The 22,702-nt window shown below is 41.3% G+C and overlaps 3 protein-coding genes across 3 annotated transcripts; 1 reads left to right on the top strand and 2 right to left on the bottom strand.

The window, feature by feature from the left end:
* The first annotated feature begins 239 nt into the window (after positions 1 to 239).
* LOC116223674 lies at positions 240 to 6,258 on the top strand. Its single transcript, XM_031581209.2, has 2 exons — positions 240 to 3,370; positions 4,925 to 6,258. The coding sequence occupies exons 1-2, from the start codon at positions 660 to 662 to the stop codon at positions 4,938 to 4,940; spliced, it is 2,727 nt and encodes a 908-aa protein (XP_031437069.1). The 5' UTR covers positions 240 to 659; the 3' UTR covers positions 4,941 to 6,258.
* Positions 5,667 to 14,747, bottom strand: ttll2 (tubulin tyrosine ligase-like family, member 2). The gene is made up of 2 exons (XM_012823868.2): positions 12,585 to 14,747; positions 5,667 to 11,679 (listed from the first exon to the last, which is right to left on the bottom strand). Exon 2 carries the CDS (start codon positions 11,649 to 11,651, stop codon positions 9,837 to 9,839), a length of 1,815 nt encoding a protein of 604 aa, XP_012679322.2. The 5' UTR covers positions 11,652 to 11,679; positions 12,585 to 14,747; the 3' UTR covers positions 5,667 to 9,836.
* Positions 14,748 to 18,391: 3,644 nt separating this feature from the next.
* Positions 18,392 to 22,208, bottom strand: LOC105897024 (protein unc-93 homolog A-like). Its single transcript, XM_031582090.2, has 6 exons — positions 22,137 to 22,208; positions 20,973 to 21,154; positions 19,914 to 20,143; positions 19,511 to 19,636; positions 19,083 to 19,294; positions 18,392 to 18,794 (listed from the first exon to the last, which is right to left on the bottom strand). The coding sequence occupies exons 1-6, from the start codon at positions 22,206 to 22,208 to the stop codon at positions 18,648 to 18,650; spliced, it is 969 nt and encodes a 322-aa protein (XP_031437950.2). The 3' UTR covers positions 18,392 to 18,647.
* Positions 22,209 to 22,702: the final 494 nt, after the last annotated feature.

The following is a 22,702-nucleotide window of genomic DNA, read 5'->3' as shown; positions in this document are numbered from 1 at the left end:
AGAGTGGTATGTCAGGGATAGCAGTACCGCATTAATGAAACATCAAAATTAAAACTTGATTAAATCTTGCAATTACTTCTAAGACAACTCTTTCTCTCTCCACCCCCACATTATGGCTAAACTCTGATCAGACCACAGAGATGAGGCTTAAGAAAAAAGAAAAAGCAATCTGACAGGCTACCTGATTACCTTGATGGGCTTAAGGTCTTACGTATGGGCCTTATTCTATTAACGTGGCCATCTGTTGCATGCAAAGGGTTTGGACCTGAGAGAAGGGGAATCCAATCCTCTTAATGCACTCACTTTTTCAGTTCGAATGGTGAGCCGCACAGTGTTGTTGATACACCTGGATCTGAAGATACTGACCTGAGATTGGACATGCTGGTGGAAGCATTGCTAAGAAATTGGAGGAAATGGACATAACTACCTGAACTACCAGTGAAGGCTCTTCTCTGGATCGGGTCAGCCACGGTTTCTGTGGAGAGAGGACTACCTGCGGGGATTAGATGTAGATGACAACTATGGGAACTCGCGGTGGGTGAACAAAACTTCATTTTGTGCTTGCAGCTGTCTTTTGTAGGGGAAAGACTTTTGCGTCTTTTATTCTTTTTGTTGTTTATTTTGTTTTTGCCACCGTTTGACGAAGGCTATCGGATAAAATGGGTTGCTCTCCATCTAAGGGAAAACTCTTCCCTGGGGTTTCCAGCTCGAACAAAAAGGCTCTCACGGCACCACCTGAAAACTCTGAGCATGTTGCCACAATCACTGAGAGCAGCGATCAATGTGTTATGGACAAATCTGCTACTGATTTTGGTTCTGGAAAAGATGAAGGGGAAGACCCTGTTGTCTGTCAAGAAAGAAGACCTTCTCTGGCTGAGGTAATCTGTGATACCAATACAGTAATGGAGGATGTCATAGAGAAAATAGATGAAGATCTAGTGGCCCAAGGGAAGTTATCACAAGTGGAACAGCCCCATGGTAAACCACCACGAGAGAAAGGTGAGAGAAGAAAGAAAAGCAAGGGAGTAAAGAAAGTAAGGCCAAAGGATAAGGTTCAAAAGAATTCCCTTGTCCAAGCAAAGATTGAGCTTCCTGAAGACATGGTGAAAGCCCACCAGGCTGCCTATGCTTACCTGAACCCCAATATCTCTAAATATGAGACATTGCTGGGACTGCTGGACCAAGCAGCCCAAACTCAACTCTCCCTGCAGCCAATGGTGACCATGGTGGCAATGCGGTATGATGAGATGAACCAAACCTTAGAGGAGATGGCCAGAGAGGGCGAAAGGATGCTCGAGGAGCACGGGGAACACATGGCCTGGCCAGCTGCCCTGATGAACACCCCACTGGTTCCTGGTGTGAAGCAAAGTGAGGAGGATCAGAGCTCCCCTGGGCCGCCACCCCCAGACCTGCTTCAGCAGCTTCTTCAGCACTCCACGGAGAAGATGCGTCTGGTGGGACAATCTGTAACAGGCCTGGGCGACTCTGCCCTTGAGGAGGCCACTGTGTATTTTGCCTCCCTCTCAGAGCTTTTGGGGGAGAAGCTGAACACAAAGAGGGCTGTAGAGAGTCGTCTGAAGCTGGTACTGACTCGTGTGGAAGCTGCTGCTGTACGCAAGCTTGGTCTGGAAGATTGTGCCTTGCACAGTGAGGACAGTGGCATTGGTGGGGAGAATGAGAGCCTCACAGGGTCAGAACGGCACCGACAGCACAGGGAGAGCTGTACATCCTTTGGTGCTCAAAATGCTGCAAATAACCTGCTTCAACCACATGGTGAAGACGAGGAAGATGAGGAGGAGGAGGAAGATGATGACGATGAAGAAATAGAAGATGAGGAGGGGGCTACAGAGCAAGATGTAGCTGAAAGAACAGACCGGAGGTCTTCTAGCTCCTCTTCACCAGCTCACAATCAAAAGCCCAATCTCAGAGTATCCAAACGAAATCCCAGCAATGAACAGAAGTTGACAACACGCCCCAAAACTGCTGACAATACTCAACCAAGACAGAGGCATGGTCAGTTAAGAAGACCACGTCGTACACGCTCCTTGGAGAACCTACAAAGGCAAATTGAGAACCCCTCCTTTGTTGAACCAAATGGGAATCAGAGGAGGCAGGAGAGAATTGGAAGAGACGTGGATGGTGTGAGAGGGGCTGTTGGAGTGAGCTCATTAAAGGCAAGGTTGAGAAGACACTCCTCAAGTATTGGGCTCAGTGCCCCATCTACTACATTCCCTGTGTTGGCCCCACAACCTCCAGGTCGTCATGCAGTCAAGAGACTAATCACAACTTTCAGTAACGGAGTGGATGACAAACCATCTGTCCCTCCCCATCTGAAAATAAACAGGAAATGCCGTTTCCCCATGATCTCCAATGCACAGGCAAGTTTCGATGGCCCCAGCAAAAAAAACAATCGGGGGGCCTCCAGACTCCCTGACAGGCAGGATGATCTAGATGTGGATAGCCTTCCTCCACCTCCCCCAGAGGTACTGATGGACAACTCCTTTGAGATAACAAGAGGATCTCATGGGCGTGAGGAAGAAGGGGAAAACAATGGGCCTAACATGGGTCGTTCCGCAGTGCGCCAGAAAAACAGCGTGTCCCAGAAACTCCGGGCATCTGTGCAGTCCATGGCAGTGTTGCCTAATCGAAGGAGCATCCATCCAGGCTCCCTAAGCGTATCTCCAGCCTGCCCCACTAAAGCAGATGCTGTGGAGGATCAGCTAGATGATGCAGATGCTGAAAGAGAGGAGGCTGAGACACTCTACCGCCAAGCTCGTAAGATCATCCACTTGCGTGATGCTGCAGGTTCTCCAGCCAATATATACCAGGATGGTATCTGGAGCACTTATGCTGCTCCAGCTGGGCTAAGATCAAGACAAGGAAGCAATGACCATAGTAGTGATGGTGATACTTTAAGCCCACCGTCCAACACCTGCCCACCAACGACACCTCCTGTTTCCAGAACCCGGATGCCACCTTCTTGCCCCTCGGTGTGCCACACAATCCCTGCGCCCCCAACTTGTCCCTCTGGGGGCCAGTGGCGGGCACCCTCACCCCCAGCCTCAGCCGCCCCAAGGTGGATAAGCGGGAACAGTAACAGTGATGAAAATATCCCTCTCTTGACCGCTGTGGCATTTGCAAGTGCTCGCTCTGTCTTCTGTCAAGACCAGACGGCCAAGACACCCTCCTGCACGTCTACCTTGCCTCGCCCCTGGGGAGAGAACTCCCGCGGGAGACAACCCACCACTCGTGGTCTGCAGGGCTTCACCCGGCGCAGCTCCTCAGAACAGCGGGGATCCATCTCCCATCAGACTGAGCAGTCCCTTACAACTTCCCAGGATCCAGCTGAGCCCAGTGACACCCATGCAGAGTGAGTTACTGACTTTGCCATGAATCAGTGGTTCTTAGCTAGTCTGGCTTTAGGACTAACCATTTCCCATGGTCATGAAGTCGTGACCAAAATTTTATAGAATTCAAATGTATTTTTCAAAAATAGGCTGTATTTACTAGCCTATTTTTTTTTTTAATAATGCCATCATGTAAATCTAAACGTACTTTTCTCCCTGCGTTCATAGAACATTGACTCTGACATCAGATAGCTAAATATTTTAAGTACTTATTTTTTACCTCGCATTCTGAGACCCATTCAGAACAATTCCCACTTTTGTGTTGCTGGGTTGGGTTAACACTGCTATAAACCATATCATGTCCTTGGATCAACAAGCCCATTTTTTAAGCTCTCTCAAAATTCGTGTACTTTATACACAAAACCTTTCACAGATACATTTTTCAGGGGTTCCTGTTATATAGCTCATCATCCTTCAAAGATTAACACATGCCCTTTGTAGAGCAGACACCAAACTGGATAGCAGACTAGACACAGGATCAGCATATGTCATCAATTGGATCATTATCAAACTGAGAGCATGTTTTGCAGGCAGGTCCCATGACAATTCAAAGCTTGATAACTTAAATGGCAGTCACAGAGCTTCCTTCAACCTTGTCTCAGACTATTTGCTGTCGTCAGTGAAAGGGAAATTTCCCTCACTATAGATACAATCACCATTCTTTCTATAGGCAGTGGTGTGTTCAGAGGTAAACATGTTCATATCATGTCAGCATCATAGTAGAACTGGATGAGCAAAACAAAACATTTTACCTAACATATCTGACTATGAGAAAGAGAAAGAGAGAGAAAGATGGAGAGAGAGGACATATCTGACTATGAGAGAGAGAGAGAAAGAAGAAGAGAGAGGACATATCTGACTATGAGAGAGAGAGAGAGAAAGATGGAGAGAGAGGACATATCTGACTATGAGAGAGAGAGAGAAAGATGGAGAGAGAGGACATATCTGACTATGAGAGAGAGAGAGAAAGTAGAGGGGGGGACAAAGAGAGAGGACTTTTGGTAAATGTATTGACAGATTAATTTCATTTACACATTGAACACAGCACAATTTAACTCAAGTACGGAAATGGTAAACAGGTTGTCTATTCATTCCGTGGCTTATGACAAAAGATGTAAAAAAAAAGATATGTAATTTTTCTTTGTGTTGGTTAATGAAACCTTGCTTAGAGAGCAGGAGATTTTTACATCGTAAATTATTTCAGTGCCGCAACCTGTGCCCAGGAATTGGGTGAGCACAATGATTTCACCACAACATGGCCTCATCATGGCCGTCATCCTATGTTGAACTCCACACAGCCCTGCAGTTATATCCACTGGTTTCCCTTAAATCTACTTAGGAAAGATCTATTCAGGGAGGGCCAACTGCTAATCTTAATCCCAACCGAAATTAGCCTTCCCCTGTTTGCTTCACTGAAGCTGTGCCTGGTTGGTCAAACTGTTGCCCGGTTACAGTCCTTTGCTGCCCCAATTACTTTCCCCTTGCACTAATATACCACCTCCTCTGCTCTCTCATAGGTCAGACACCAACTGATTGACATGAACAGTGCTGGAAGATGACCAATGAGATCTCTGCATGGTGGTTCCCTAAGTGCTCCTTGAGCAACGGTATCCAGGATTTACAGAGCACTGTAGGTGATGAAGAGGAGGAGCCAATGCACATTATGGATTAATGGGGTTTTCGGGTGAAGGCTATTTCTCTTCTCTAACAACGTTATAGGAACTGACAGAGATGCCAGCTTCAGAGAGGTGTATTGTGTAACATTTCCTAATATATAACAACATATTTGTTTTCTCAGAATTGTGTCTTTGTTTGCTATTTTTAGATGTGGACTTTTGTGGCTTATTTGGACTGTTTGTATCCAATCATTTTTGTATGTTTTATAACTCACTGTAGTTGTAAAGAACAGACTAAAGAAATGCCAAATATATTTATCGATAACACAGCCTAAAACTGTTAACATGTCATATGAAACATATTAATCAAGAGTGAAGACAACATCTACAGTTTTCAGGATTTCAGTACTGTTTAAGTGAACACTTATTTTGCTGTTTATCCAGTTATTCTGAGCAAGTGAAGAAAATATTCTTATTGCTAAAGATAGAAAAAAATAACAAATAACAAAGATACAAATAATGAAACAAATATAACCTATAAACATTCAGCAAAACAGAGTACTATTTTGAGAGTTTCACAATGACTTGGGGGCCAAGCAGAGACGTAGGCACTCATTGTGTTTCAACATTCATCTTCTTCTACTGGTTAGGGAGTCTATGGCAGCCCCTAGAACTGTATGGTAAAGAAGTTTTAACATTTGGCAAACATACTGGGGACAGTACCCTGATTATTTTCACCAAGTTTCATGTCTGCGCCTGTAGCATGACTACTCAAAGTTGGACCTACGTGTATGCACGTAACTTTTGAACCGTATCATGTCAACCAAATTTATGTGGCCGCCAAATTGAATTTAATAAAAAAACTTTTACGTTTTCACTGTCCACAAACCTTGTCGAATCTTCACCCCACTTGGCACAGGTCATCTTCAGACAAAGCCTCACAAAAGTTATCAGACGTTATTTGTCCGTTACAGTCTATCGAACAGGAAGTGAGCTCATTTATCTTCCAAATTGACATAATTGACATGAAACTTGCTGTGAGTGCTTGCAACCATGCCTTTGACATAATGACATCGAGTTCCCATGGCAACTCTGGCCTGCTGGGCTGCTTGGCCCCCTCATTGCTTTATTCTTCCTTCATTTCTGTAGTTTGATTTTTCATTTACATTCTTCATGTTGGTGTTTGCTTTGAGTTTGTTTTATACATGTTCTCAATATAATATATATCCTCATAACAGGTTTTCATGACCATTTCTTTTTTCAGTTATGCTAGTGATGCCAGTATAATGTCCGCCCATACATTTTTGCATTTCACCTAAACATTTGATACACAATATGATATTTATAAAGTTTATATCTGCTGTTGGAGGTTTATAAGACATTTGATGTGAATATCGATGAGGCCTCTTGGTTGGCTGTGCAAAATGAAAACAATCTTTAGGACTGAATGTAAGGTATGTAATTCAATGGGACTCGTGGGCCACAACAGAAAGTGGAGACAGACAACAGAGATTACAAAAATAGGGATTTTATTTCAGTAAATAAATAGACTGCCTTGAAATCTAGGGGATGAATATAAAAGCAAAGCAAGGCAAAGCATGGTGAGAATGCAAACTTCTCTTTGAAGACAAACAGCATGGCTTTTATCTATTTACTTATCTATTTGATCAATTTATTATATTAATATACATTTTAATAAATTGAATTGTGGGAATATACTAACACTTTCAGGCTTCGAACAAATCTGCTAATCAAGCTAGCCTTAATGGTAAATTGGGAGGAAACCTCTCCACCCATCCCTCCTCACCCATCATCCACTGCACCAGGCCAACCATCCTGGTTGTCAAATTGAACTGACTGGAGACTGACTACTTAACACTGAGATTTGAAATGGGTAAAATTCACTGCTGCTCCATACTTCAATGAATCTGACATAAAGAAGTTGTTAGGGGACCCAAATCTAAAGCACTTTCCATCCACAGACAGTACGGTACTTCAGTATCCACTGAACATACGATTCATGTCTAATAGAGCAATGGGCTTCTGCTACTCTACAATTTATAAAGCATTTTAATCTAAAATCCTAAAATGTCATACTAGGATCAATCTTTGAATCAATATTCCAATTTCTTGATTGATGGTCAGATAGTTTTGATGAGCTGACTACACAGCTGGGAGAGAGATGAGAGATCATTTAGATCTTAATAGAATTTATTAAACTGCTCCGGAATGTTATAAAAAAATCCATTGAATTGAATGGGCCATACCAACTGAGGTCAGATAATTTTTTCATGATGTCTGCAGCAAAAAATAAATGACCGCTGCCACTGGCAACGGTTTCTGATTCAAATATTTTATATTATTTTGCAAGAAGTCTGTTCAGTTCTTGTCATGAAAATGTACTGTTACTGAAAGTCAGCAAGTAATACCCTGCTACATCTAAGGTAAGGAAGGTTGGTAAGACTGTGTCATCACAATGCCTGTGAAATTTTGAGCCTGCAAAGTTTGGGATATTACATTGTGTAACTCAAGGTTTCCATCTAGAGGCTGAAAAAAATTAATGGCCTCATTTTCTCACACAGGTGTTTGAAAACTATGCACTATGATGTATTTCAAAATTCTTTAAAAGCTTCTGATTGACATTTGTCAATGCATAAATCTACATAGCCTAGGTGGCTTTGTGGGAACAATAGCAAATATCAAAATGATTTTGAGGATTTCATAAAAACTATTTACTAAAAAAATACATACCTTGAAAAAATGGTTTTAAAAAATGCATTATATTACTTTTAAGGCTAGAGCATTATATATAGTTCTGGCTTGTATAAAGACAGTATCTCAGAATACGAATACAGCCTCATTTGTAATTAACATGTAATGAAGTAATGTAATGAAAATATTTCATCGCCGCTCGTTGAGTAGCAGCAATCGTCATATTTGGCTGAAATCAAAATGTAGTTCTTATATACGGAAGCATTTTTCTATGAAATTCAGCCAGTTCTACCTGTGCAACCTGAGACATTCCAACCAAACCTTGTCACGTTTAGCCTCATGTTTAAGTAGTTCATCTACAAGTACAAAATATGACCCTACAAACCTTTGATAATGCCATAACAACAGCACTGTGCAGATCGCCTATAATTTGATGTGTGAGTGTTGCAACGTTACACCTGAATGCAAGTGAGCTTTCAAAGGGAGATAAGAGTACAGGTGATCGTGGCGTGTAAAAGAATGCGACACGCATGGCAGGGTGAGAAGCAGAGATCGAGCAGACATGTTGTAGTCAGTCGAGATGTGTCTGATTGTCTTTCCACATCTCTACTCATGTGTCACTTGATGACCTGAGATGTGCAGATGCTGTGTGCTATGGTGTAATGGCATGCATTTAAACAATACCTCTGCTAACTTGAACAATGAACCCTTGACACTGCCCCCCGTGGCTAGATATCTTCATTCCTGCCATTTCAAATAACTTTTCTCTTCTTTTCATCTAACTTTATTCCTTGTAATTGAAATCTCTTTAGACTAACACCCAACTGTTTCAGCTAAATTTCAATTCTATCAACTTATTCAAGCGTGAAATGGGTTTTTAAGTGGTCCTTCACCATGGCAGGAATAATTTATGCAGGTGAACAAAACCCAGTGTCAGATTATGGACTCGGGCTGTCATTACTAATTCATACCACTGTAATGAAGATGCCTGACGTCCTCTCACACAAACATAAGTGTTACAACTTGATTTAGCTTCAGTAGTTTGCTTCATTTTTTATTTATGAGCTCAGAGAAACTGATTACAAGGAAGCATCTTATTAAATTGCACTTGCACAGTCCCTTATTTTTCCAGGCAATCACTGGCCTGGTGTTCAGAACCATTTGACCGTAGCAAACCCTCACGTTTTTTACTCTGTATACAAATCTTGAAATTGGGATTATGTTTCATGGTTGAGATCTCTCTTCTACAGTTTTGAATACACCGTGTATATAAAATATTCTGCGTTTTAAAACTCAATGAGTTCCACTCTATAACTGCTTTAAACGGTGAAATGTCTGAATCAGTTATTATTCTGAAGTAAAGACATCTCCATGGGTGCTGCTGAATGTACTCAGCATATCAACTGATTGATGTTCCTCTGAATAAGGGACATTTCCTTCATGTTCTAGAAACTCTGTTGATCCAGACAATTGTTGTTTCTAGGGCACTGTGTAGACTAAGCTCTGACAACACCATACAGCCCGTGTTAAAACAAGATACCAGCAGGTGTCACGTAATTAAAGGATTAACGGCTCAACATGTTGAAACATGCTAAAACGTGAATCGGATAATACTGGCCTCTTGCCAAAAATGCAGTGCTCAGAGAAGAGCGATCAGAGATTGCATCTACGAGCTGATGACAACATTTTAAGACCACATCCTCCATTTTACAAGCATATGTCCATAAAGCAACATATCTGTTTGCTAAATTGCAAGCAAAGTTGTTGTTATTTGTTGGGTAAAATTATAGCCTGATTGATTATTTGTAACATTTTGAACTTCTTCCACTGAAGCCACCAAATATCTACTACTGCGCAAGATAACTTATTATTCATGAAGTGGCATATGCCTTTCCTACATGACAACACAGATACAGTATTCAGGAAGACTTGTGTCCTTGTGACCTGACCTTACAGTTCTCTTGTTTCACAACCAGACACCAAGATAGAAAGAGCAAGCTGTGGGTTATTTATTGACCATTTAAAGAGCTGGGTCTCACTGTGTTGTCATTTCTGACCTGATGTGATGAGCATATTATTATGAATTGAAATGACAGATTAGTCAAGTTTTGAAGCAGCATTCGCTCAGAGCAGGAGGGATCCTTGGCCCCCAGAACAGAGACTCGAGCTTGCTCTCTCCTCCTAAAGTGGTGTTGCTCTCCTCTTTTCTTGGTTTTCCTTTCTTACCACAGGAGGAGATGAGCTGACTGGTGAGTTTGTGAACTTCCTGTATGGCCATCTTGATGTTGAGCTTCTTCTGTGAGCCTTTCAAAGTGACCTCGTTAAAGGGAAACGTCAGAATGAAATCGCCCACACGGCTTGGGGGTACACTCTTGTTTTGAATTGTGTAATCCGAGGGATATATAGGAGGTTTGTACTTATGTTCATGAATTGGTGGTAACTTCACAGGACTACCTGACTTTTGCTTTGAGTTTTCCTTCACCATGTCGGGAGTTGAAACGCACGATCCATCCTCACTCTCTGACTCCAAATGATATGCCTTTGAACAGTCAAAAGGCTCTGGCTTCTGTGAAAGAAGGGAACGTGTCTTCCTACTGCAATAACGAGTCACTGGTTTAAAGCTCGATCCCAGGGTTAACTGAAGGGCAGAATTCAAGTTCTCATTTGAATGATGCCATCGCCCCTGCGCTGTTCCACAGGACTCTGGTGATCCTCCCCTACTGCACAAGCAAGAATGACTCTGACACCTCTCATTGCAAGAAGGTTCATACAGTGACTTTGGGAGCAGGAGCACCGGAGGGGTTTTGGCCTGCAGAATCTGACTTCCTAAATAGCAAGGGGTCCTATACTTTTGTCTCAAGCATCCCCTCTGTCGAAGGCTGTCAATTTCTTTGTAGTTCAAAAGGTCAATGAGGTCGTTGATGAGTCCTTTTTTTACAGTTACATCAGCAGGGCAATCCAGCGAAAGAGCAGGGCTGTAGTTGACTTCCAGCAACCAGGGTTTGAACTTCTCATCGATCAGGATATCAAACCCAAACAGCTCTAAACAGTTGGGACTCGAGGGAATGGACGGGGCAATGGTTAGAAGAGTGAGAGTTACAATGTTGTTGATCTTTTGCCAAAGCAGTAGCTCATTAATTCCCAAGCTCTGTAAAAAGCAGCGGAATTTGCTAAGCGTCCACTTACAACCTTGTCCTATGTGTTCTTTATCCGTTGAGTAGAAAGGCCCGAATTTGTTAATGCTGGTGTTGGTTAGATGAGAGAAGAGGTTGTTCAGAGCACCAAGGTTGAATTTCTCAGTTGCAAAACGAACCAAGCCTTCCTGGTACATATAGATAGTGAGGGGACTAAAGCTCTTCACACAAACATATATCCGAAGGTCAAATTTATAGCCCGAGATTAAAAGTGGATTGCTAATATATCTCTGCACAATGACAGGGCAGTCATAAACTAAGTCTTTTATATCTTCAAAAATGAATATGCCTCTCCCTCTTGAAAGATCCACTGGCTTGCAGATCCAGTAAGCGCCCTTACCACCATTTGCTAAACGGTGCGTTGAGTACTCCTCCAAAAATCTTACATAGTCATTAGGGAGATTGAAAGCGGTCGGACTGAAGTTGTAAAGTGCTGAGCCAAATGTGCCCCTCATCCTCCTCAAATTCCGTGCCAGCCAGTCCTTGCGGGTAATGCCCACTGTCTTTGGGTGGTGATTGAGCCTCTGCCAGGGAGTGATGTTCTCATAGTCTGAGTTGCGGAAGGCAGATGAACGCCAGTAAAGGTTCCAATCTCCTTCATCCTGCCGTTGTTCTTCAAACTCCTCCCACCCTCTCTCCAAAAGCACCTCTCGCACAAGCTCAGGTGCCCCCTCCTGAAGGCGAAACACCAAAGGTTCAGTGCCACACACACCAGCAGCCATTTTAAGCTAAGGTGTTTAGTGTCTGATGCTGAAAAGAGGAGAGGATTTTTAAATATATTTTTAACAGTGTCAGTTTCAAATAGTTCAAATAGTTTAACGATGACAAGGCCTGGTGTAGCTACATATTCAAACAACTGGACTATTATCTGGATGAGGTGTCACTGCAGACAAATGAAAAAACATTAGGGCCAAAGCCAGTGGACTACTGTCGGGCCACTGGGGGCAGAGCTGGCAGTCTGCTGGCACTTTGCTCATCGGGTTTCCGCCAGTGCACTCCTGAGTTACAGACAAACGGCCACCCATTTTGCCACTCGCTTTCAAAACATTTACTCAATTATGTCTTCAGTAATTTTCACCATAAATGACTTAACATTTTTATAGATGTTACCAGTGCGTAACATGAGTCTATAATTGACCGAGTCATTTTTCACCTTGAGAGCCTTCTACTACCATGAACGTCTTCTCTTTCATGGATGATATTTTAAATAGACTATGCCAAGGATATGATTTAAAAATTCCAGAAATTGCTAACATTTTATGTTATTTTCATTTAAGACGATGGTAGTCTAAAAGTGGCACACCACCAGTGGGATGCCGACCAAAATCCACCGGTGGACCGACATAAGTTTGCTATCTGGGCTAGCAAATGGGAATGACAAACGCATTCAGTTTATCAGGCTAACGTTCGATTCAGTTCGATTAACTCAGTCACTGTTGTGCCATTAAATGGTATATGGACTGCATTTTTTATAGCGCTTTTCTACCCATTCACACACCGACCGCTACTAGGACATGATGCCAAAGTTCAGCCATCCATAGAAGTTCATAAACTTGCTGACATATTGACCATGAATAAATGACTGAACAAAAATGTCACTGCATTACTAAAAATAAAGATATTTCGCTAAAGATACTTCTATCTAGGCTACTTACCTGACAGGGCGCACACCCGTCACCTCGATCCGTCTGCCCTGCTGTCTCTCACTGCCTCTGTATCATCCGCACTTGTCATATTTGTGTTGCTAAGATACCAAGGGCATCGCGCTCTTACGGAAGTAAAGGGTCTGAATATTTGAAACGGTTCATTCTAAAGAACAGCGTCGTGCGGCAGTAAACCGTGGTTAGCCTACTTTTGGGCTTTACGCATCCATTGACTGACGGGAATTGTAAGGTATTGAAATCCAAAAAGGCACAAAACAAAGCATTTTAGGTTTTTTTGTTTGTTTGTTTTTTGTTTATTAAGTAAAAGCCAGCGTATTTTATAAGGCTAAGCACAGACAAAACACTTACGGAGGGCCTAACACCTAAATGTTTACGTTTAACGTACAATTATTTTAAAATACGTGAGAAGGAGCCTATAAATTAGTTTCTTTTGGCGGTGAGTTATCACTTGAACTATCTGTGTTAAATTCGAATCGTTCGCATTGGCTCTCTATGTATTCCACCAAAGCGTACAACACAATTCCAAGTACGAGAACAACAATAAGTATGTATAACTTAATTTCCACACAAACGAAGTTACTGAGCGCAAAGGAAAATGCGCAGCCCAGCGACTCCCACAGGCGGTAGTTGGCAAATGCTGCTCCTTTCTGGTAATTGAAGAGGACTCCATAAAGAACTGAGAAGAAATAACAAAGCATAAGCATGACTACACAATCCGCCCAGCACACACTCTTTCAGAGAGATTTAAAACTTTCCTGGCAACTTGTCCATTATGTTCTAACTCTAACATACTACAAAACAGAACTCGTTAATTTACTCCTTAAACTATCCGTCAAAATAATACTGATTTTAGTGGTAAAATTAAGTAGATTTGTGCACAGATTGAAGTTTTTTAAGCAACAAAGCACTTAAATAACAGTTGAAAATGCTCTTCTTTTTTTACCCGAATTTCCAAATATTTAATTATGGTATTTTTATACAAATGATACAATACTCCTGAATGTATAACATGCAGTGATCAAAATATGTAAATAATCGCTTGTGTTTTTTTTTTCTCTACTTTTACTTTTACTAACCTATACATAGTGATTCTGTGCTGAACTGTATTGTTTGTATAAGCAAAACACACAAAATATTGCTCTAATCTTAAGCAGCTGTAAGAAGTTTTGGGCTAAAACTAGTTAGTTAACTACTTCGATAGCATGCAAAAACTTTGCAAATACCTTGAGTTTGGCACTGATTAAAAGCTTGCTAGTGTACTAAGTGGTGTCTTTTGGTGATATAGCTGGCAATGTCGTACTGTGAAAGCGTGCATTTTAAAATGCATCAATTTCCAACAATACTCTTGTTCTAGTGTTTACACTTATGTTTGTATATACAAAAATGGCTCACGTAGGTAGGCTATACAAAGTCAACAGCCACCTTTTGAGTAGGGCCTTGAAATAAACCTTGAACTTTGCATTTCAGGTATCTGTCATTAAAGAATAATTAAGATATTGCCTTCAATCTGTAAACACGCAGCTCCTTAATCTTTTTTTGATTATCTCAAGTTTGCAAATTAAGAACCTCTTAATATAAATGAAGGGTTTTGGGGTAGTTTCAGGAGCAAAAAAAGGGAAATGTAAGTGTATTTTAAGTGTTTATGTTTTGTAGTGAACAGTCTTTGATAAATATGAGCATTGTCTGTAGGGCCTCGGTATGTTGTCAGAGTAAATTACTATACTTACCATTGGTTTGTGTCTGCCATATAGCATCAGCCATTCCCCAAAGAGAAGGGAACACAAAGAAGGCCGTCATCTGGTTTGGATGAGGTCTCCATACGAGTAAACCCATTATACAGGACAGGTTTGTCACTGCAGCTGTGGAAAGGACATTGAGAAGTGCAGATATTGCATATTCCGACTTTTCAAATGTTTTTTTTCTTTCTGTTGACATCAGATCAATGCAGGAAAACATGACTAGTTATGGCCTCTAGCCCCAACAAAAATGTTTAGAACAAACTGACTACATTTATCGCATGTCTCAGGAGTTTGTTACATCATATTATCCATCATAGGTTGGACAGAATAGGACTAGCTATGTTCAACAAGTCTAATCCTAGCTCTATAAAAAACAGTACAAAGGCATTGTTTTGGTTTTTTCGGCGATACACTGTTCGGGAGTGATACACTAGTGACTAGTCAATGTAGGTTACTCCTGCTACTCAGTCACTGCTACCCTGAATGGCGTCCCATACAGGACAGGCTACTTCATTGGTCTAATCATTTGTTATCTTGAAAGTATTGAAATGATTGAAAACACATTGTCAAAATAATGACATAATTACGAGATCATGTGAAAACAAAGTGAAACAACTCAATATCAAGTGAAAACGGGATCTACGAATTAGATGTAAATGATGGCAGCTTAGGGTTTCTGTAGTATCGAGAATTATATAACATAATCAATATCTTCTTACCAAATGCAAACAGTGCCTTTCTTCCTGTGTATTGGGATAGCTTTCCAACTGCAAAGGCAGTTACTGAACTTGAGGCACCAAAGCAGATCATTACAAAGCCCACGTAGTGTATTCCTAAGGCACATGTTGCATACACCTAGGAAGAGGGAAACACTCAAAATTACATCCAAGGAATATCACTGACCATCATTTGTAACAGGTGCTTTAGCTATTTAGTTTCAAATAAACGTAAGGAACCAAATTATTTCAGAATATATTTTTCTGTGACCAACTCACACTGGTATAGTCTCCTGTTAGAAAACTCATTTCGAGACCAATGAATGTGGTCAGAGGAATGAGAAGGACTTGTCGATAGTCTTTCATCTGTTTGAATGTTGAAAAAAAGACACTACAAAATGACTTCTCCTCTGTGTCACAGTCTTCGTTTCCTTTCACATTATCCAGAAATGCACCCATGATGAGCATTCCCAGGGTTCCAAACCCTGAAAAAGTACAACAATTATGCAATGCTGCATGTAAAATACCTTTTGGTTAGAGTGGTCAACAGTTTCTTCAAGATGGCCTCACCAAGATAGCAGCCCAAGAGAATGTTCAAAGGCTTTGCCCCAGGTCTCTCTGAGAGCACAGCCAGCCCACTGGAGTTGAGACAGCTACTGACTCCACAGAACAAGGTGGATCCCTGGGAGACATTTGCTGTGTGACAGATGAACTAGCTTAGTTTCCAACCAAAGAAAACCTCTACTCTCTGTATCTGTATTTTTTTATGCGCCATTTGTGAGATACATTTTTCTGCCGAGTCACACATTTGACTGTGAAAGCTCTTTTACCTGTCTTTGAATCGAGACCCAGGATGAGGGAGGACATGAGGTTGCCCCAAACATTGGATGACTGGTAGGCAAGAAACAAAATGCCAAAATATTGATTGATTACATCTTGGCTTTTCCTCTTGTCTATTTGTGCCTGCAGGTTGGCAGAGACAGTGATGTAGGTGCTCATAGCTGACCATAGCGGAGAGGCTCCTAAGCCTATGATGGCGGAAACTGTGATCAAGCTTGGCCTGAACACAACAGACATTATTAGAAGAAAGTGCCCTCATACACACATTCATGCCACAACCCACATATGCATACTGAACTTTAGTAGTTGCATTAACAAAATGAAATACACAGATTAGGTTAAGAGAACTGGATTGAAGAGGAAATTATACATATTGGTGTTCACACTAAGTGTCACTTAATTATAACACTTTTGGAAAGATTTGTGAAGTAGGCAGATTGAGTTTAAGACTATACAGGTACCATCCTGAGAAGAAGCAGATTGAGTTTAAGACTGTACAGGTACCATCCTGAGAAGAAGCAGATTAAGTTTAAGACTGTACAGGTACCATCCTGAGAAGAAGCAGATTGAGTTTAAGACTGTACAGGTACCATCCTGAGAAGAAGCAGATTGAGTTTAAGACTATACAGGTACCATCCTGTGAAGAAGCAGATTGAGTTTAAGACTATACAGGTACCATCCTGGGAAGAAGTTTCCAAGTGTGTAAATGACACTGCATCCAATACAGGCCACAGAGCTCCATTTGCATCCCAGATAGTTGATAAGTGTCGGCGCTACAAACATGGAGGACAGGATCATCATTGAGTACGCAACACTCACTGATGTCAAACCCATCCCTGCTTCTGCATTCAAACTACTCTGTGGAAAAATGGAAGCTGAGTTTAGCTTTGAAAGAAGGACCAGGCTCTTATTTTGTTAGAACTTCACGGTTTCCCCTACTACAAGGACCATTCTTAAAAATTAGAACAATGAGGTAAAATGTACACCATATATTAGCATATCTATTTCAAGCATTTACTTGTTAACTTGTTTTATTTACTGTGGTATAGCTGTTTATGAGGCAGAGAGCAAAGTCAAGTGTCAAGTTTTTTTTAAGAATTTTATTTCACAAATGACTTGCCATGTACAGATTCAATAATGTCAAAGAAATACAAACACAACATTTACTTAGACTCAATAATACTTTACAAGGTCAACAAACTCAACAGTTTTACTAGAACAACAAGACAGGAAGACAATCCATTTTACCTGTAAGCTTTGGAGACTCCCTGTAGCTGTGAATGTGAATGAGAATCCAACAGAAGCAACTATAACATTTTTCAAGTGTCTCCCCATGATTTCTGTGTATAAATAAATTCTTCAAATTCTTTTAGATTGTATTTCCAGTTCTTTTCGAGGGAAAATATCTAAGAGAGTTCCGTCAGCCACCCACAATGGCATTACTTTGCCTCATAACTGATAAAAGATTTACCACCAACTTCATATCATGATTTGTGAGTCAGCGATAGATAATCTATTTAATAAGTAACACCTCTGTCAAAGTGATAGTTAGTAGTGGAAAGGCTATAGTCTTCATTGGAGCAAAGTTCATTGTGTATGTTGTGAGAAGTATATTTACAGGCGACATCTATATTCTGCCTTCTGTTAACAGTTTTAAATCTGATGTCACACAAACAACCCAAAATAATTGTATGCGTCTGTGTGTCTGCAGACAATACCAGAAGAAAAGTTTAATGACAGAGTAAGACTTTTTGTGTGAATAATTCCTCAAACATTGTGACCTAGCTTAAGTGTGTTGGCATGGTAAAAGTTGCCATAGAGTCAGACACTATCCAGCATATTCAAATCTACTGTGTTTTTTTCATCTGACACCGCAGAGGTGACATCCTCCACTCCTGGTGTCGGATTTCTGTACTCCTGATACTCGACAACACAGCACAGCGTTACAGACAGCAGAAGGACTGCCAAAAGCATATACAGCTTAATGTCCACACAGAGGAAAGAGCTACAGACGAATGCTATCACATAGCCCATGGACTCCCAGAGACGATAGTTGGCGAACGCTGCCTCCTTGTGGCCATGGAAGAGAACTCCATAAAGGGCTGAAAAATAATGCGGCAGTGTCATTTCTGAGTGGAAAGTTGTAAATACTTTGGTGGTTGGTAATTGGTAAGTTTTTTGTACTGAAGTAGGTTTTACTGTCAAATACAGAACTGTTTCTGTGTTTGCTTCTTTGTCTGTGTGTGTGTTTTTTAATATTATTATTTTACTTTGTGGGTTTATTTGCACATACCATTGGTTTGTGTTTGCCACACGGCATCTGCCATTCCCCATAGAGCAGTGAGTACAAAGAATATGGGCAGCTGGTCTGGATGAGGCCTCCAGAGCAGAAGTACCAGGATGCAGGAGAGTTGTGTGACTGCAGCTGTGGAGAAATGTGCAGCTTCATGTAGTATGTGCAGGTCAAGCTTACGCAGTCAGCAAGAGGAAGGAGAATATGACAGATGGATTATAAACAGCCACACTTCAGTGAGACAGTGGATGATTTGTATGCATATTTGTGCTGATGTGTTTTACAGGTCAGACCATGTTTCAGAATGTGGCCCTTTATCCACTTAGAACATTCATTTCATACACACCTAAGGTCGCCCACACTTGCAGAAGTACCCACCCTTTGTTTCTCAGAGTGGCATTGCGAAGGACAGACACAGAGCTCAGAATCTGAATGTGTTTTAAGGAGCTTTAGACCCTGCCTTTTCTCATGTCTTACCTAAGATGAAAAGTGTCACTCTTCCACTGTACTGCGACAGCCTACCAAACGCGTAGGAGAACAAGGAACCGGTGACGCCAAAGCAGATCATGACATATCCAACAAAATGAATTCCTAAGGCACATGTTACATAATCCTGCAGAGACACAAAAGGAATATTTTATATTCACAGAACAGCACCAACCAGAACCTACAATCTGAACAAAGTTTCTCCTCTGTGAAAAGCACAGGGGTCAATATGGCTCATTTGAAGCCAGCGTTTTCCAGTAGATAAAGGTGACACTTTAATGTATGTTAAAATGAAAATAGCTTGTAGTATTATAGGTGTATATGTTTTCAATATTTTTTTTTTAGAATAAGTGAGATTGGCTTATACTTGTAGATTGGCTCATGGCGCCTCTCGAGTCTGGTGTGTCATTTGCACCTTTGTGTAATCCCCGTTAAGGAAACCAAGTTCCAGTCCAATGTATGATGTCACTGGTATGAGGAGGACTTGCCGCTTGTCTCTTAGTTGTCTAAATGTGGCTAAGAATGTGGAGCAAAATGGTTCCGTCTTGCTCTTGAGCTCTGGAACCTCTCCTTTGTCAATGTTATCCAGGAACACAGCGACCACCAACATCGCCAAAACACCCACACCTACAAAAACAACAGCATCTCAAGTTCTGTCGTGCTGGCTCCCCTCAAGTCTGTCATCTGTTAAATTATTAAGTGAAATTTGAATGCTTAGTGAACATAGAGAGGAAATACACAATGACTATATTATTTTCTAAACTAACACCATTTCTGTGCATTATATAGTTCATATTTGTGTATATTTGGGTCCAGTTGACCAGTCAGATGACGCTGGCCTACCTATGTAGCAGCCCAAGAGTGTGTGCACTAGTCTGTCCCCTGGTCTGGTGGAGTTTCCAGAAGTGGCATCAGGGACTCCACAGCTGTCCACTCCACAGAAGAGTAAATCACCATCAGTAATGTTCCCTGAGGAGAGGAGAAAGAACGTGTTGAATGGCCCCGTCAGTATGAACTCAAACCGGCAGTGACACAACACAAGTGTGATCACTCTGTCTTGCATCAAAACGCTAAGGCCTAGCAAGCTATATGAGAATTAAGCTAATTTCTTCACCACATGAACACACACACCTTTATCCATAATACTGATAATCATAAATGTTTTTTGATTGAAATGGTTATCTAAAATAGAAATCATGCTTTAAAAGTGAATGCTGCATGTACCACAATATGTTATTAATATCACCTGTTGTGGGTTCCTGTCCAAAGACCAGCGAGGACAGGAGGTTTCCCCACACTGCTGAGGACTGGTAGAGGAGAAACAAAATCCCAAAGTACTGGTTGATCACATCCTGACTCTTCTTGCCTTCTTTGACTGCCTGCAGGCCTCCACTGATGGTTAGGTAGGTGCTGGTGGCCGACCACAGGGGAGACTCCCCTAGGCCAACGATCACAGAGGTGGGCATCAGGGTTGCCCTGCAAGAGTTGACTGGTTTGCTATTCTGGCTTATGATTCACCTCAACACCTGACTCAAGGGTTCAAATGTGGACATTGTACAAAACAGTATTTCACACACAACTATTTAAGAAATAGTTTGAGACTGCCATCTTAAAAAAAAAAGACAATTACTTTGGAAGTAGATCATACATCCGTGCCATGCTTATTGCTATCAATAAGTGATCTTTGGATATCATGTGTAACACCTTTTGTTCAAAGTTTATTAACCATGTTTAGCAATGTCTAATAGTCTTCAGTCATCAGATCCTTCAATGTTTTATAGTCCCAATGTGCCCTGTTGCAACATTTACGAACCCAGCCTGGGTGTTTCACTTGCTCCTTATCAATAATTAGCAGTTCTCAACTCATGGTAGAATAGTTTCCTTTCATCAAAGAAAAGGGCAGATTTGATCCTGGTGTGATGACCTGAAGGCTTCATTTCTGTACTAATTCAGTTCTTGAAAGGCAGGTGTTGCTATTATGCGATTAGATATTCATGACGGAGAGCCTTAATTAATGGAAAGAAATCTGATGCCAGCAGTGACATATGTATATCACCTCTAAATGCAAAGATCATGACTGCTCAATGAACCTGAACTTTTGCATATAGTTACACTTTGTCTGTTTATTTACTTGCATGCCTCACTTTAATATTACATTGCAAAAATGTTTAAACTGTCCTACCCTATGCTATCTTAAGAATAGTGAATAGTCACCTATGGAAGATACACAGACAGCACAGATACCAAAATAGGCACATTTGGAAATCTCAAATCACATTCTAGTCACATGAAACGAGTAACTTACCAGCCTGGATAAAAATTCCCTATGGTGTAGATCACATTGCATCCCATGGAGGCAACGATGGTCCACTTGCATCCCAGGTACCTGATGACGGTGGGGGTGACGAACATGGAGGACAGGATGATGGAGGAGAAGGTCACGCTGTTGGAGGCCAGGCCCATGCCTTCATCAGCATTCAGACTGCTCTGTTTAAAAGAGAGAACCAGGACACTTCATTTATGTCTAACTGTGTCCATCCCTCACAAAAAAAAAGCTTTGTACCCTTAATTCAGTGAATGAATTGCATTTCATCACATGATGAATTGGTTTTAGAATTGAGGCACAAACTGGACTTCACTACACAATGATTACTACTGCATACATAGTTTTACATAATTTCCCCACGTCTACAGGGAGTTTGTAGGTTGCACTGACACTTGTGTGGATATAAATAAGCCTTTCTGTGTCTGCACAGCTCCAGGAAATTGAGCTCTTCATACATACTTCACCAGTCCAGTACACAATGAACAAAGATAAAGTAGCTGAGATTAAGCTCAACCTGCTGTAGAGTCTGGGACAAGAGGGTCACCATTCATTTAGTCTCCGTATCACTTATTGTGCCTGTTGTCATTTAAAGCCCAACATGTTAAATACAACCTTACCTGTAGATTGAGCAGGCTCCCAGTAGCAGTAAATAAGAGTAGAAATCCAAATGAAACCACCAAGACATTTTTTATATGTCGCCCCATTTTATCACAATATCAGCCTGGCTCTCTGGTCCGCCGTCACAGATGTGAGCAAATGACTGCTGCTGTGGTTTATTGCTGTCAAAAGGTGATACCTCATACCTCATCAGCGAACCTTTGTCCTCTTTGTCAAGATTAAAGGGAGAGTCTGTGATTCTAATGGAATCATTTTTAGTGAATTGTTCCTCACTGCCATTCAGCTGTCCGTTCTGTGTGTGTGCTGAAGAGAACCCTCCAGTGTTCATATACAGTCCTGGCTCTGTGAATGGGAAAACTGTGAGGCCTGTCACTGGCTCAGACCGACACATACACTATACCAGCAGATCACCATGTTGCTTCAGGAGCATGGAAGGAAAGAGTGTAATTTCATTCACACATGAGCTCAAATCTCTCCAACCTTTTGTCAGAATCATGGACTGTACCTTTGCACGTTTACATGTACTTTGCAAGCATCAGCAAATCTCAGCTCAGCTCTCCTTGTTTCAGTCCTGAAGTCCAGGTCCTTACACCACATGTCAATTGTGGTTTCTCCACATGCACAGATAATGGAAGACTGAGTTTAAGTAGGCAATTAATACATTTTTACAATATGAAACATAAGAACAAATACAGTATGTTACCCAAATGTATATAAAATGCTCAGTTAATCTTTATTCATGTCATCATCTTATAACAAGAACCTTGTGACATAAAATTGTGAATTTTGTGTTAGCCACGCTACCACTGTAGCCTACATGCAAATATTTCAAATTTGTGGAAACCTTGAAGTATTGAAGTTTGAAGTAACAACCAACATCACCAACAACTGCAAGAGAACTATTCTTAATTACATGTTTAACAAATCCTTACACTATGCTTGTGAAAAGGGACTGTGGTTCACTTTATAGTGTTTCAGTTGGAGCAGCCTCCACAGGTCTGGGTAATGGATACCATGCTGTCCTAGGTACACAACCTGACCTCTGTATACAATCCCACTGCAGACCCCTGCACAGGAAATTTCAGGGTTCT

Source organism: Clupea harengus, chromosome 15, assembly GCF_900700415.2.
Source record: "Clupea harengus chromosome 15, Ch_v2.0.2, whole genome shotgun sequence".
NCBI lineage: Eukaryota > Metazoa > Chordata > Actinopteri > Clupeiformes > Clupeidae > Clupea > Clupea harengus.
The sequence above is the reverse complement of the archived record's forward strand: the minus strand, read 5'-3'. Positions and strand labels throughout refer to the sequence as shown.

Coding starts and splice junctions, on each gene's coding strand:
- LOC116223674 (XM_031581209.2), top strand. CDS start 660: ATGGGTTGCTCTCCATCTAAGGGAAAACTCTTCCCTGGGGTTTCCAGC.
- ttll2 (XM_012823868.2), bottom strand. CDS start 11,651: ATGGCTGCTGGTGTGTGTGGCACTGAACCTTTGGTGTTTCGCCTTCAG.
- LOC105897024 (XM_031582090.2), bottom strand. CDS start 22,208: ATGTGGTGTAAGGACCTGGACTTCAGGACTGAAACAAGGAGAGCTGAG. Junction 20,144..20,972: donor GGGAATTTTTATCCAGGCTG/GTAAGTTACTCG, acceptor CAACTCTTGCAG/GGCAACCCTGATGCCCACCT. Junction 19,637..19,913: donor TGGACAGGAACCCACAACAG/GTGATATTAATA, acceptor TCCTCTCCTCAG/GGAACATTACTGATGGTGAT.